Here is a 14,971-nt window from a genome sequence, read left to right on the forward strand (position 1 = left end):
GTCTTTCCACCTTACATGATGGATGAACCCGGTTCATGAACAATGTCGTTGGCAATGATATATTGAAGGGAAATCTATCGACCTGGAAACCGGGTTGCGCTGGCGTTGCAATTCATCAGCCCACGTCATTCACTCATTTGGGGCTAGTATTACCTGGTGAAGAAATACAACATGAAGTATCTACTTACTGACTACCTACTGTGAAAGAATGTGAAACATATCTCTATCATAATACTGGTCACTATAAAAGTACTTATTTCTCGACTCGTAAAATAGTGAAGATACCCAAAACTTCTCTGTGTCGCTTGATATCTAGTTGGGTTGTATAATATCAGTCTCCATGATTGGCGAGTTTGCATTCTCGAGTTAATTGTTAGGTTGTAAATATACCAACAAAATATTACGAAGATGAGTTCAAAAACACTGATGTGAGAGACATGTGGACTTTTATTTGACGAAAGAGACAGAAAATAACAAAGGAGATGTCTCAAAGCCGGAAAGAAGGATAGGAATGACACAGGACTAAAAACAGACGCAGGGTAACTTATTATTGACCTTGGTAGGCATTTCTAGCCGCAGATCTAGCATAGCCGGTTTTTCCATGGACATATTCTGTACCCTGTTGCTGGATACTCAAGTAGGCGGCTTGTTAATCATCTGGTGTGCTCTGTGTTTCGCGGAGTGAACACCCCAAGAGCGGCATACATTACCACAATCAGCAGCTCTTCGACGGTAGCCATTGCTAGCTGTATTGTCGGCGACCAATCAACAATAGAGAACACTGAGTTGTTGCTGAGGTCTCCTATTAGAGAATATAGTAGGCGAACGGCTATGAACGGCAACGAAAGTAATATGCACACGAAGATACGTCGCTGACTGCTTTGCATAGTTGTCCAGTCACCAAACGTTATCATCGCCAATAGGGAGAGGCATATATAGATAGCTAGAAAGACCAATATTCCAGCCCGAGTTTCCTTTTTGCCTGTTATCTGATCCGATATATCGGAGGAGAATTGATCTGTTCCGCCCATGATTGAAAGAATTAAAGCAATAAGAGCAGGCATGTGCAAGAGCTGAACACATCGACTGCGGCGCGAATTGGCAGTTGCTCGCTTGCCATAAATTCCAACTCTGTATTCATATTAGCATTCAGTGTGGCGTATTCAATAATCCGTGAGACTAGCTTACAGTTTGCTCCCTATCCCCCCGGTCGCAGAAGCAGAAGACCTGGCTCCGGCCTGCAATATGTGTAGACACTTCGTCGCATCTTCAACGAAATAGTTCAGTTAGTATAGAAGTCGGCAGTGTATAGAGTACTGTACGAACATTCTTTTCAAGAGTCCCAAGCTAGAGAGTAGCAATGGGGGCAATCCAACAGATTGCAGAATAACAGCCCCTTCTTCATCGTTCGTATTCGAGGGATGATTGTAACTACGGATTACCATTATGCCACCGCCAATCCGAATCCCCGATAGAACAAAGCGATATCCCCATCCGAGTTGCCGGTGAAATCCATGTTTGAAAACAACGAAGGCTGAGACCAGTGCAACTGGTATATAGACGACCAACTCCGCAATGGCAAGATGCTCTCTTGTTATGACTGCCATTGTGTGTTTCTCAGTTCGTTGTCGGCTGAGATGCGTTTCGATAGTTATGAAAAAGTTCTGTCGATTCCTGCCGTGAATTTATTGCCAATGGTCAACGTTCAATGTATTCTCCTTGGAAAATGGGGTAACACCCAAGAGGTTAAAATGAGCTACCTGGCAATGTAGTGAAAGTGATTTGATGTGTGCCTAAATGCTATATATACTTCTCAAACTTCATCCAGCGTGACAATCCACTCTTTATTTGGTTTCCTATCTAGGTAAACTCTAGGTCACACAAAGAAATGCCACAGCTACACAGTCTCTCAAGACCTAGGGGTTCCCGGAAGACCCCCTTTTGATGTCCCACGGCTTGCCTTACTAGGATTTAGGGCTGAGCATCAAGGAACCGAGGATGACTAAGACTAATCATGCTGAATAAACACCATCATTAAATTCTGACTGTGAGAAGCGTTAATCTCGGCTCAAGGGCATAATGTACTATGCAGCTTTGAATGCGTGTCAGTGGGCATCAATACTTTGTCAGAGCCACTAGATCGGTCGCATTTCAGTATGTTCAGTATGTCTAGCTGATCCAAAACAACATGCATACTTTTATCTTGGTTTATTGTTGATCTTGAACCAATAATTTCCATTTCCCTCAATGCATGCTGAGAATGTCGGAGTTCCAGTAAGACTGCCTGTTGCTTACCGTATTTGGCAATCAGCGCGACCATAGGGCTGCCTGGCGAAGGAAAAAATCTTTTCCTCGCATCGGTCCATTCACCTGAGCCAGTTTATTCCACAACAGGAAAGTGGTGTGTACCGACTACGCCTCAATGAGACATTGCGGCCTATAGAGTGGCGCAGTTGCAGACTTTGGTTGCGGCTCTGTATACTTAAATTGTCAGCGCGATCGCAATTCTAGATAGTCTTAGAACCTTTCCTTCCCTTAGGACTGTCTAAGTGATCAGACCGACAACATGGTATACAGAGGAAGACCGAGTACGAAATGTGGAAGATGCCGCGCCAGAGGAATGAAGGAGGTAGGTACTTACTTGCTGATAGGTTTGTGGAGTATCAATATGAAGGAATACCATAGAAATATAACAACAATTCACTCGTTATGTACATTGTCGTTTTTATTATGACTATTGCTGATTTGACTCGTTTAGTGCAATCGTGTTGTGCCACAATGCTCTCAGTGCCTTCGTGCGGGAGTCGAGTGCCCCGGCTATAGAGATGTTCTATCCCTCCTCTTTCACAACGAAAGCAATGAAGTGGCTCGGAAGGCTTAGAGGAAATATGCCAGCGGAGGTGGCCGACAGAAAAGTCCTTCACACAACACCAAGGCTTCGAGGGATAGCAAAGTTAAACCCATCGAGACGTCCCAACAGCGACTCGTAGAAGTTCCTCGACAACTTTCACATCCAATACACGATGAAGCTGCGTGTTTTGTTCATCGCAACTATATACAGAAGTGGCTTTGGCTTTACTCCACGGCTGCGAGGGAGCAGCACAGCCAGATTCTGACATCAGCCATCACTTCCCTCGGATTGGCGGTACTTGCCAACGTGCGAATGAGCCCACCACTGATGATGGCTGCTCGAGAAGAATATATTGCAGCTTTGGGCAACACCAATCGTAGTTTAATGGACCCCGTCGAGGGTAAGACAGACCAGACGCTATTAGCAGTCATGTTTCTGGGAATGTTTGAAGTCAGAGATCCATATAACATGCCGATATTCCTTTGTACCTGCTAACATACTTGGCTTAGGTGGTGACATATCGTGATCCACAGTCTATCCAGCGATGGGCAGAGCATATAAAGGGTGCAGCTAGGTTGCTCGAATGGCGAGGCGAAGAACAGCTCAATAGTCCCGGTGGATTGTACCTTTTCAGATTGATCCGATCTAGCATAGTAAGTCTTAGCACTACACTTCTCCAGTACTAGCCAGCTTGTCCCAGGCAACCAGCAGCCTGGAAATCGGCGACATTCGGTTCGCCGACAGCTTGGCCACTAAAAGCATGAAACTAAGCAAGTTTTGCGCCGATATACGTAATGGCATAATACCGGATTCCACGACGAAGATCTAGGCTGCTTTACTGCTCGATGCAGAGATAGAAGCTTGGGCGGTTAGTGTTCCCCCGTCGTGGAGGTACAAGAATATCGCAATCCGTCCCGAAATCCGAGAAATGAGTTTTGCCAGCGGTGTATATGGGCAACACTATCATATTTATGAGGACCTCTATCTCTGCCACATCTGGAATAACTGGCGGGCTATTCGATTGGTCATTCACGAAATCATATTGAATAGTGCGAGCCAGATCGAAGGCCAGAATTTAGAATATGATGACCCCATGAATATGATCAACTATGCAGAAATTGTCACTCGCAGTGAGAATATTATGCAACAGTTTCAGACAGATATCTTTGCCAGTGTTCCATATCATTTCGGTGCCACGGATGATTTTACAGCGTCTACTGGCAACACGGCGGCGGGCTTCAGCGACATTACGCCAATGGCAGGCCACATTTTGATGTGGCCTTTATTCCTTGCTGCTGACTGCAGATATTCACCCCCTGCGCTGCGAGACTGGGTGATTATGTGCTTACGGAAGATTGTACATCAATTGGGTGTTAATCAGGCTTTGGGTATGGCTCTCATGTTGCAAAAAGGAATAAGCAGCCGGGCATGGACTCAGTCAGACTCGGCGTCTGACATGGCTAGCATTGGTTCATGGGAGACTTCTTCTCAGTAAGTCCGCCGAGCGAGGCTGAGGATTCGGGTTGATGCTGGAAATGGAGAGCAACGAGAAAGTAGGTAGAAAAATGTACACACTGAAGATAACCATCATTCATTCAACATTGTATACTAAGCACGCGTCCAGCCAATCACAAACGGACATCAACGCGCTTTTCCTATCTGGGGCATCGCCCCCAAAGTTCGCGGGATTCTGCCACGCTGATTGGCCACTGATACAGATCACTCGCAGCTACGGACATGCTCAGCTTGTTATCGGTTATCGAAGTCAACCATCGTAAATCCATACATAAAACGACAAACTCTTCTTCAAGATGAAGCTCATCGTTGCTGGATCAACCGGCTTTGTTGGCAGTGAAGTCATCCGACAAGCCGTCTCCATTCCGTCCATCACTTCCATCGTCGCCCTTGCGCGTCGGCCTACTCCTGTGCCGCAAAACGCTGGTCCTCGTGCTGATGTCTCAAAGCTCAAGTCTGCGGTCTGCGAAGACTTTGAAAACTACCCAGAAAGCCTGCGACAGGAGCTTGCTGGGGCTGATGCTTGTATATGGTAGATACCTGTCTTTCGTTTCTTCGTCCAGCCCTATATACCTAATATATACATATATTTACAACAACCTACAAACACTACCTAGGTATCCTACTCTTTCCAGTCCTATTGACATTACGCTATAGGCTCGTTGCCGTGACTCCTTCAAAGTCGAAAGAAATGCCATTTGAGCGTGCTCGCAAAATTTGCTCCGACTTTACAATTGCTGGACTCAAGATAATGACTCCCATCAGCAACAAACCCTTCCGATTTATCTACACCAGCGGTGCCAAGACTGAACAAGATCCGGCAAAGAAGCCTTGGATTCTAGGTGATTACTGTCTAATGCGTGTAAGTTAAATTTTATTTGCCTTTTAAATCATTTTTCAATCAGGTCCCGTGTTGGGCTTCTGAATGGGACGGCCATTTTTGATGCGTAATCTCCCGATTCTATTTAGGGTCAAGTCGAATCGCTTGTTCTAGACTATGCAAAGCAGTCAGAGGACGCCGTGCAGGCCTGCGTCACTAAACCTGGTCTCATTAATGCTCCGGGTCGCCTGGGACTAGCCATGAGCTTTGCCACGACGATCGGGCGTACCCTTATTGGTCTGCCCAAGGTCGAAGTTACTGAGATAGCGGCCACGCTGTTGGATCAAGCTGTGAATGGAATCGAGAAAGAGATCCTGCTCAACGAAGACTTGATCAGAATTGGCCAAAAGGCCTTGACGGAGCAGCGAAATCCTTGAAGCGACCATGTTCATCTTTAGTTTGTTGAGTTGAGTGCGACGATGACTAGATGACTAAGGGGACCAGGGCACCGCGATGAGGCAGTTGAAGCGCGGTGAGTGAAGAGATGTCGCTCTCTCTGTCTGGATTATTACTGTCGGCGTTCGCAGCTGGGCCATCGCCATAGTTAATACAATTAATGGATTTATTTTTCAAATTCTTCATTGGTTTTCTTGTTAACTTTGCATAATTTTTGGAGCGGTGAGGGGAAATACTGCTAGTATGCCCACCAGTATATGAACCCAGCCTAGCAAGAACATCTAGCATGCCACCGTCAGCTAACTCACCCGCGGTCTATAAGTACATCTAATTAACTATACGCGACGTAAGCAACGCATCTGTCTGTATTTTACAAACAAGGCTGCGCACAATGCCGAGTTTTGTGAGCAAACCGGCGCTGCCACTTGAGTAATTAGTATCCTGCGACATCAGGCTGCTAAGCGTTGCATACTCTGTGCTTGGGTATAATACATATTGTTCTATATGCACCGAGTAGTTATAAGACAGACAGAGTCAGCGTCTCGTTGTTTTTTCCCCAACCCGATCTGAACCCTCACCCTAAAACGGGGGATTTTCCCACAGTTGACTACGCAGTACTGCCACAACTACTCCGTACCTAGGTAATAACTGGCTGCAATGTGCACGGCCTCTGATTATTCTAATTCTATTATCCTATTCCGTACAGCCCCAGGGACTTGTTCATTTACCAGATCAATCAGGGATTGTAGAGACGGGATTTTCCGAATCCCAAGGCCATGTTGTATGCTTCCACGGCAAAGCTTAAATTGCAAAATTTATTTTTATAAATAATAACGCGGCTGAGCTGGCTTAGCCTCGCGGTTGGTTAAAATTTAGAAACTCAAGCATAGCTTCAGCACTCAGCCTGGCAGCCATATTGGAATTCGGCATCGGGTGGAGGAACTAGGGACGTAGATTAAGTTGCCAGCCAATTGCAGCCATCAATTTGGGATTTAGTTGTTGGTGTCCACCTCAGCTGCTTGTCCGAATTCCCACGTCGTTTATCTTAAATTTTTCTTAGTCTCTATTATGCTCTGGAATGTCGTTGATTGCGATTCGGGAATAGAAACAATGTGAGTTGCAGTGCAAGGCAGATATCCACGCCACGTAGTATGCAGGGTATCAACACGAGGCTGTCGGAACAAAACTTGATGCAGGAACTCAACGAAGAAAAAAAAAAAAAAGTTCGCTAAGGACTTATAATCTCACGGCCCCATTCTTCCAAGTCCGTCCCACCATACTAGTCCGCTGCTTCCACGTTGGAGTAGGGTCGGGCTGAGCAGCGAGGCTTGAAAAATAGTCGTTATCTAGCCCAGTGCTAAGAAAAGACTCAATTAAATGATGGCTTGGAATTTACTTAAAGGTAGCTCTGCCCACTCGGCGCTGGGTATTGAAACCCCCCCCAACGCGTCAAACTCGCGAATACAGCCGAGATGAGTCTCACCGGGAACAGTCTTTACCCATACACCCTGCCTCAGGACCCCTTCTATCCTCAGGAAACACCTCAGGGCCCGAGCTTCGTCGATAGTGGTGGGTGTGTGTGTGCGCTGCAGGAAACGCCTGCAGCCGATTCCAGTGACGCGGTATGGCATTGTATCGGAAACCAGACAGAAGGCGTTTACACATCAACGGGTGGAAAGTGGTTTAACACAATCAATGGAGGCAATGTCACCGACGGTGCCATCAACGATAAGTCGAATGGGCCCCAGACCAGTCAATGGCTGATATGGAACTCTACGTCTCTCGAGGCGTCGTCGGACGCCAGCTCGTTGAGTCCCTATGACAGTGCCTGTACCGGCCAAAATCGAACTGCCTTCTCGACGACTTTCTACCAGGCTGCCGAAGAGCTTGCTATCAACCAGACCGCACTAGCCGCAGCGACTTGCTGGAGATCAGGCGCTTCCGCCGTGCAAATACAGAACCTTACGGACTGGCAGACGCAAGGATGCAGTGAAGGCTTTCTATGTAGGTTCCATCAATCAAATAGCCTTGCGAAGTAGTCTGATGTTTGAAAGAACCTGCTACTAACGTTTGCTGCGAACGGACAACAGGTGCCAACAATACTATCAACTCCCTGCCGCAATATTGTCCGCCTCTTGACAGTTGCCAACAGTCCAGACTGTCGTCCAAGGCATGCACCCTTGATGGCAAAAACATTGCCATGGGCCCCTTTGAGCCCATCGTGTGTCAGGCCGGGTACTATTGCCCGCTGTCTAAGAATGGAACTCAAATGCTTCCATGCCCAGCTGGCTCCTACTGCCAGCCTGGCGCCTCGACGCCTACACCCTGCGCTGCCGGAAGTCACTGCCCCAAAAAATCCTCTTACGAACTTTACCTGGTTCCTATCATAATTTTGATTATTATTGATGTTCTGACTATGATCGGCTATCTTTCCTGGCGCCTGCATCGCCGTGTCCGCCAGAGTAACAGGGACAGTATGGCGGCGCTGAAGCATCGGCGCATGAATCCCATTACTGCGAAGATCACAGGGTACAAGGCCCTTTCTGACGACAACGAGAATGACGACGATCGCGATCACGAAATGCATGCTATGGACACCACTTGGATGCCGCGTCGAGCAGATACTTTCAGTGAACTGGAGCTGCCTGATCCTCAGACTACCAATGGTCCCCTTCCCAGCAGCCAGCTTCCCCCGCAAGTAATGACCTTTGTCGAGTCAATGCGCCGAGCAACGGACGCAAATGACTTTGGCCTCTCGTTCGGCTATACAGACTTGAAATTCCAACCAAAGTCCAGTACGAAACCCATTCTGCAGAACATGACCGGTTCCATCGACCGTGGCTCTCTAGTGGCGGTCATGGGTGGCTCTGGTGCCGGCAAGTCGACATTCGTGAATGTGCTGATGGGCAAGACGAACCACACCGGCGGCTTGGTGGCCGTCAACAATAGCCCGGGCAAGCTGAAGAAATACAAGAAGGTCATCGGGTATGTGCCTCAGGACGACATAGTGCTTCCGGAGTTGACGGTTTTCGAAAATATCGTCCACTCGGCAAGAGTGAGGCTCCCCAAGACCTGGAAGGACGCGGATATTGTGGCTCACGCCGAATCTGTCGTTGACTGTTTGGAACTCTCTCACGTTCGCGACTCGCTCGTTGGAAGTGTCGCTAAGCCAGTCATCAGCGGTGGCCAGCGCAAACGAGTGAGCATCGGTATGGAGCTGGCAGCCGCGCCTATGGCAATCTTCTTGGACGAGCCCACGAGTGGACTTGACGCCACTTCGGCGTCGTCTATCATGCGGACTTTGAAAGCGCTCGCTCGCCTCGGGATTTCGGTTATTGTCATTATTCATCAGCCTCGCAGTGAGATTTTTGATCTGTTCGACAAGCTCATCCTGCTCGGTAATGGACAGACTGTTTATGAGGGTCCCCAAGTCGACGTCAAGCAGTACTTTGAAGACGTGGGCTTCCACTTTCCGGACTATAGCAACCATGGCGATGTGATTACCGATATCATCACTGGAAACGGAAGAGACTACAAGAGCAAGGGCGACATCTCGAAGGAGGCGCTCATTGAGCATTGGTCGCACTATCGCATAAAGCTCGGCTTGGGAAGCAACACTGACCGCCACACGCTCACGCCTCTAGGAAATAGTGCAATGCATGACGCCTTGAGGAACCGCGGTGCGCCGAGAGTCAAACAGGTTTGGCTTTGTCTCTCGCGAGCCATGCTTCAACAATACCGCACCAAGGCCGCCTACTGCGCTGAGATGTGTCTCGCTGCTCTGGCGGGCTTCTTACTAGGGCTGGCCCAGAACACCAAAAAGGGAATACTCTTCACAGGGACCTACAATGGACCGTATAGCATTCTCTCACTTGCTACCGATATCGATTCGGCGCCCGAGCTAGCCCTTCTGATTGCCATTGCCATTGGCCTTGTCGCCGCAGCGCCCGGAGTCAAGGCATTCTCGGAGGAGATGCTGTTGCAGAGACGCGAGGCCGAGGCCGGGCATTCGCGGATTGCCTATTTTATCGCCAAGGTGCTGTCTCTAATACCGCGTATGATCCTGGGCTGCTTGCACTTTTCCGTGCCATTGCTTCTGTTGTCGGTGCCCATCATCAACTGGGGCATCGCGTTCCTGACCAATCTGCTGTACTTCTACTGCATCTACGGCCTCGCTAGTGTTGTCAGCGCCATTGCCCGGCGAGAGGACGCGCCTCTGTTTGCGACCATGGTCAGCCTGATTGTCGGCATTTTGTCCGGCGCGTCGCCTTCGCTGGCCAAGGTCAAGCACTGGCACATGGAGTGGGCGTGGCGCACCTCGCCGGGCGTCTGGCTCGCGGAGATCTACTTTGGCAGACTGGTGACGCCCTCGGCGCATCTGTACGATGTCGATTTGGCGTCGCAGCTCACGGGCTTCCACCTGCACTGGCTGTGGCGCAACATGGCGGTCCTGCTGCTCATCGGCACCATCTACCGAGTGGTTGCGTTCTTCGGCATGGTCCTGGTGGCGCAACGACCACGGAGGTAGTGCGTATATGATATGGAATAGTCAACTGCTTGTAACTAGTTTTTGTTTTGTTCATGCCTTTTGTTGATGCGGTATTTGGTAGAGGGTTACGATGCATGCATAGATCCTGATAGCTATACGAATAATAATCCACGACATAACTATACATTCCTGTGCACATACTCAAACACGGCCCAAAAAAAAAAAAGAAGACAAGAAAAGCAAAATAGCACAATGAGTGGCGAGTCCGTGAGCAACTAAGTAGTTAGCTAACTACCCAAGTCTTCGCCAAGTGTTGGTGAGTCAAACTTTTCATTTCGCACCGCCTGAGGTGGCAGCGCTAGAGCGTTAGCGAGCCCGACTAAACCGGCCCGAAGCCATTCACGATGCCTCAATTCAGCCTCTGCTCCGCCCTTGCCAATCAATATGGAATACGAGCGCGGCCCAGTTTCCGCAGAGCCGCAGGCAGAGAGTAAAAGGGGAGCGAGAGCGAGAATTCTGCTTGTTTATTTCGTGCTTTTGATCGCGAGACATGCTGATATAGTGCTACATCCTCTTCGTCCAGCGTCTCGTCTTTTCTCCCCTTGGACGATGAACGTCTAGTCAATCGTTTCACTCTCACCTCTTTCTCACTCCCAGTCACTCGTTCAGGCGCCATGGCGGGCGCTCATACACTCTCGCTAACACGCCTCTTGGGCTTCTCTCTCGCTTCTCTCTCTTTGCTTGCCTCGCGCTCAGCAGCGAGCCCCTGGATCGTCACTGCCAACTACGAAGAATTAGTTACTGTCCAATCTGGCTTCACGGACTACGTCTATGACCTTACAGAGCCGGCAGAAACCTACACCGAGATCCTGAGCATTGCTACTCCCTCGGGGGCAGCCATCTCAACAGCCACCATCACGCAAACAGATGAGTACTCCGAGGACCTGATGACCATAGTTGAGGTCCTCTACCCTTACAATTCTGCCACACCAACTGCTACGTACGACTACCTGGGAACAGCCACAGCCACGTACAATGAGAACCTCTACACCAACTACGTGGTGAATCTCGCCTATACTGCACCGACGGACTGTAGTTCGTCATGGACATACACCACAGCAGTAGAAGTCGATCCACCCTACGCCGTTGAGGATGCCCTAGTTCCAACGTCGGTCTCGACCAGCTTCTATACCGACAACAGCAGCCCCTTCCGGCCGACTGTTATCACGGAGATTTATGCCTACCTCGCCCCATCCCAGGTACCAACCTCAAGTATGTCCTATCTTAGTGTCAACTACGCTCCGTACCCGTCTTGTTACAATCCAACCTCGGATGACACCGATTCCGACGATTCCGACGATTCCGACGACTCTGACGACTCTGGCTCGTCGAGCTCGTCTTACTGCGGTTATTATTACTACTCTTGCGATTCGGGCGACGAGACTAGTTGGATCAACGACTCTAGCTACTATGGGATCTCGCCGCTGGCAATCATCCTCATCAGTGTTCTAGGCTGGACATTCGTTTTCTTCGTGGCCGGCCTGTTTGAAAACTATTTCCATTTCCAGCGGTTGATGAAGGGATGGCAAGCACGCCGTGGCTTGCCAATTACTTGGTTGCTGTGGATCTTCCCAGTCACCCTGCTGATCTGCTTCGCACTCACTAGCAGGGGCTTCCAGGCGCGGTCTGAAGAAGATGCCGCAGAGCTACAACAGAAATGGAAAGAGACTGGATTTTGGGCCAAAATCAAGCTGTGGTTACGGTACGGATTTACCTTTCGTTATCCTCCCACGCTCGGCCCTGCTCCTCCACGAGTTGGAGGACCTTTTCGGAAAACACCGACGCAACCGTTGCTTCAAGTAACACCGCCTGCGAGCGATGCCGGAGGAGCCAGTCGCCAACCCACGCCGCGGATTTCGCTCACCGATGCTGATGTTGAAAACAACGCTGTTGCCGCTCCAGCTCCAGTCGAGACGGAGATGTCTGGGGGCATCGCAGCGCAAACCCTCGCCGTGCCCTCACCAGCACAGACAAGGTCGCAACGCGCAGCCAATGGGTCTACGCCACCGACTGCAGAGGATGAAATCGCCGAGGTGCCAGCTGTACCAGCGACTGCAGAGGATCGACAGGACCACCATCATGAATCCACGGAGAAGCCCGAATCGGAGAAGGGGGAATGAGTGTAGAATCAAAGCATTTTTGTTTGCCATGACCTCTTTGGCCGGGGCTATTTCTTTAGCCTGGTCTGAATAAATCATACCGATGTTACTTAGGAAGGTCTGTTTCAATTGTACTAATGATAATAATACCAATGCCTGAATGGACTGGCTGTATACCATGTTTTAAGTACTCAAGGGATCTACAGTCTCTCCATAATGAATCTGGCCAACCAACGTATCAGGCGACCAGACTTGTTCCAAGCTAATGCTGACTCTTTTTATACTTCTCTGCCTTCGTCCATCCTTCTCCCAATCGTCAGCGTCTTCGCTCTCGCAGCCACGAGAACATACTGATCCTTACCTGGGTGTAAAAGGACAATTGTTTCCATTGTAAACTTCATGTCAGTATGCATATACATATACACACATATAAATACATATAAGAAGAAAGAAGAAAGAAAGTCGCGTGACTATGCCTTCTGCAGCCACTCTCTAGCGCAGCCTAGCATCATTGCTCGGTATCCTAGCGTGATTCCGGCATATCTGCCACCAACTCAGCTGCCAGAGAGAACGACTTTCTTTCCTGTTCCATGCGTTGAAATACTTGCACGCCCTCAAAACGGGATCTTGGCTGGAAAATGTCATGGTTGAGCAGACAAACATCGTTTAGTTGTCTCGTGTGCCGCCGGCGAAAGGTGAGCGAGCCATAACTAAGCCGAAAATCTTATACGTACTAACTTGCTGCTGTATCCAGATCAAATGCGATCGCACTCCGGGATCGTGCAACAAATGCCTATACGCAAGAGATGCCACGGCGCGCTTCAGTGAACCCAGTCCGAGCGACTCCATTACGCACGCTGGGCTCAAGCGCCGCCGGGTGCAGCGGTGAGTCTTTACGTACAAGGCTTTCATATCGGGATTGCGAGGAGATATTAAAGAGCAATGTCAGAATCCTCCGGTTCCTCGCCATGTATATCAAAGCGGACCTGTATTGCGAGTCGGCAAAGATTGCGTTGAGACGATTTAATCTCTTCTTCGCGCGCGAAAACAATGATAGAGCGGAAAATGAGCTTTTTGAATCCTTCCATTAATCTCAGTAATGCAATGGATAACGTTAATATCGGCGCAAAAAGCGCTTCGCAATTGTCTCTGGGATACATTCCAAATCCTCTGGGGACATGTCCTAACACACGGAAAGAGGAATACGAGCGCCATTAGTCGGAATTAAGTGATGCAGGACCGTCGGTTGAGAATACAACCCCATAAACTCTTGCTTCCGAGATGTCGACTCTGAATGGAATGGGGTATCCGCACTTTTTGGAAGATGTTTGTGACAAATAACATCTCTCAAGTTGGGTTAACTAGACGTTTCTATCCATTTTCGTATGAATGAAATTGATAGTACATGTCAAAGGCGATGGGCTTTCTTGGTCTGCCGGAGGACTCATCCAAACAGCGGTAGTTAGGGCTAAAGTCGACTAATTACACCATATTATACAATCAATGACAATCGACGAATCAGATGCAAGGAATTTGACATTCGCTATGAAAGATAGCCACGCTTCAAGTTGAGCGCACGAAAGGACGTCAAGAGTCTAGCATAAAAAGCATGGCGAGTTTCATGTAATGAAATCGGGGTGAAATAGTGCGGACAAAAACCAAAAGGACTGGAAGGATCAGTCAGCATCAGTATTCATCGCATCAAACCAGAATAGTATACTACCCACCTCTCGAAATTAATTGGGAGGTGCTGTCTGGTACCGCTGCTGCTGGTATGGCGCCGGGACCGACTGTCTTGGTGATCCGGCTAGCGCTACTCGTGGCGGCGGATTGTTGTAGCTCTTGGAATTGCTAGATGAGCTTTTTGTGAAAAGCCCAAATAGTGCGAGACACATGATTGTTTGATTGGTATGATGTGTTGTCTGTGGCGATAGGAATTGGCAATGATTGTAGGGTGATTAATTAACCAAAGAGGAAGACGAATGGCCCGGAGGAGAACAGATGAATGGAGAGGATAGTCCTTGGAAAAAAAGATACTCAGGGTTCTATGGCTCCCTTTTAAAAAGCACAGTGTCTCCCAAGGCGCTAGAGTAGCACAGGGCTAAACATTGCTGGATGTCAGCGAAGAAGATACCATGATCGCTACGTATCGCTACCTATCAAAGCGTCGATGCGTATAGAAGTCCGCCCCAGGGCGACCCGCGTATCAGCCCTTGAGCTTCCGACGGCTGAGGCTAGACATATGAAAAGCCCGCGTGTCCATGCATTTCATCCTGCGTATTTCGTATTTAGGATTTGGCGTGCTGGGGATACGGATACGCGTAAAGAGGCTACCTACGTAGATTGGCCTATCAGAAGGCCGCGTTGTCCAACACTGAGCGTACCTTTCTGCAGATCGGTGAGCCAATCACACACATATTGTATATACATATATATATACCTAGGTATGTTATATATTCAAGTCTTCAGACATGGAAGACCAACGCCAGCACCATTGCTGGGACTGTCGTGGACGCCGCCTCGGTCTGCGATTTCAATCGTCCGCGATGCAAGCGATGCTCTGAATCCGGCGTTGCGTGTCCTGAAAAGGCAAACGCGAGCAACCATAACAATGCTTGCTTCGATCTGCTTAATTCCTAGCATGATGATGCTCTCGTTCCCAGAGTTCTAAGATCTCATGT

The 14,971-nt window shown here is 48.9% G+C and overlaps 3 protein-coding genes across 3 annotated transcripts; all 3 read left to right on the forward strand.

Moving 5' to 3' along the window:
* Positions 1-3,181: 3,181 nt before the first annotated feature.
* Positions 3,182-5,623, forward strand: UA08_05038 (hypothetical protein; the record flags this gene model as incomplete). Its single annotated transcript, XM_020267788.1, has 7 exons — positions 3,182-3,251; positions 3,532-3,642; positions 3,703-4,342; positions 4,476-4,599; positions 4,663-4,898; positions 5,024-5,228; positions 5,336-5,623. 7 exons carry the CDS (start codon positions 3,182-3,184, stop codon positions 5,621-5,623), a joined length of 1,674 nt encoding a protein of 557 aa, XP_020119852.1.
* A 1,491-nt stretch (positions 5,624-7,114) lies between these two features.
* Positions 7,115-10,170, forward strand: UA08_05039 (hypothetical protein; the record flags this gene model as incomplete). Its single annotated transcript, XM_020267789.1, has 2 exons — positions 7,115-7,646; positions 7,733-10,170. The coding sequence occupies 2 exons, from the start codon at positions 7,115-7,117 to the stop codon at positions 10,168-10,170; spliced, it is 2,970 nt and encodes a 989-aa protein (XP_020119421.1).
* Positions 10,171-10,805: 635 nt separating this feature from the next.
* UA08_05040 (hypothetical protein) lies at positions 10,806-12,311 on the forward strand (the record flags this gene model as incomplete). Its single annotated transcript, XM_020267790.1, has 1 exon — positions 10,806-12,311. The coding sequence occupies one exon, from the start codon at positions 10,806-10,808 to the stop codon at positions 12,309-12,311; it is 1,506 nt and encodes a 501-aa protein (XP_020119422.1).
* Between the last annotated feature and the right edge of the window lie 2,660 nt (positions 12,312-14,971).

The sequence above is a fragment of the Talaromyces atroroseus genome (genome assembly GCF_001907595.1).
Source record: "Talaromyces atroroseus strain IBT 11181 chromosome Unknown scaffold_6, whole genome shotgun sequence".
NCBI classification, from domain to species: domain Eukaryota; kingdom Fungi; phylum Ascomycota; class Eurotiomycetes; order Eurotiales; family Trichocomaceae; genus Talaromyces; species Talaromyces atroroseus.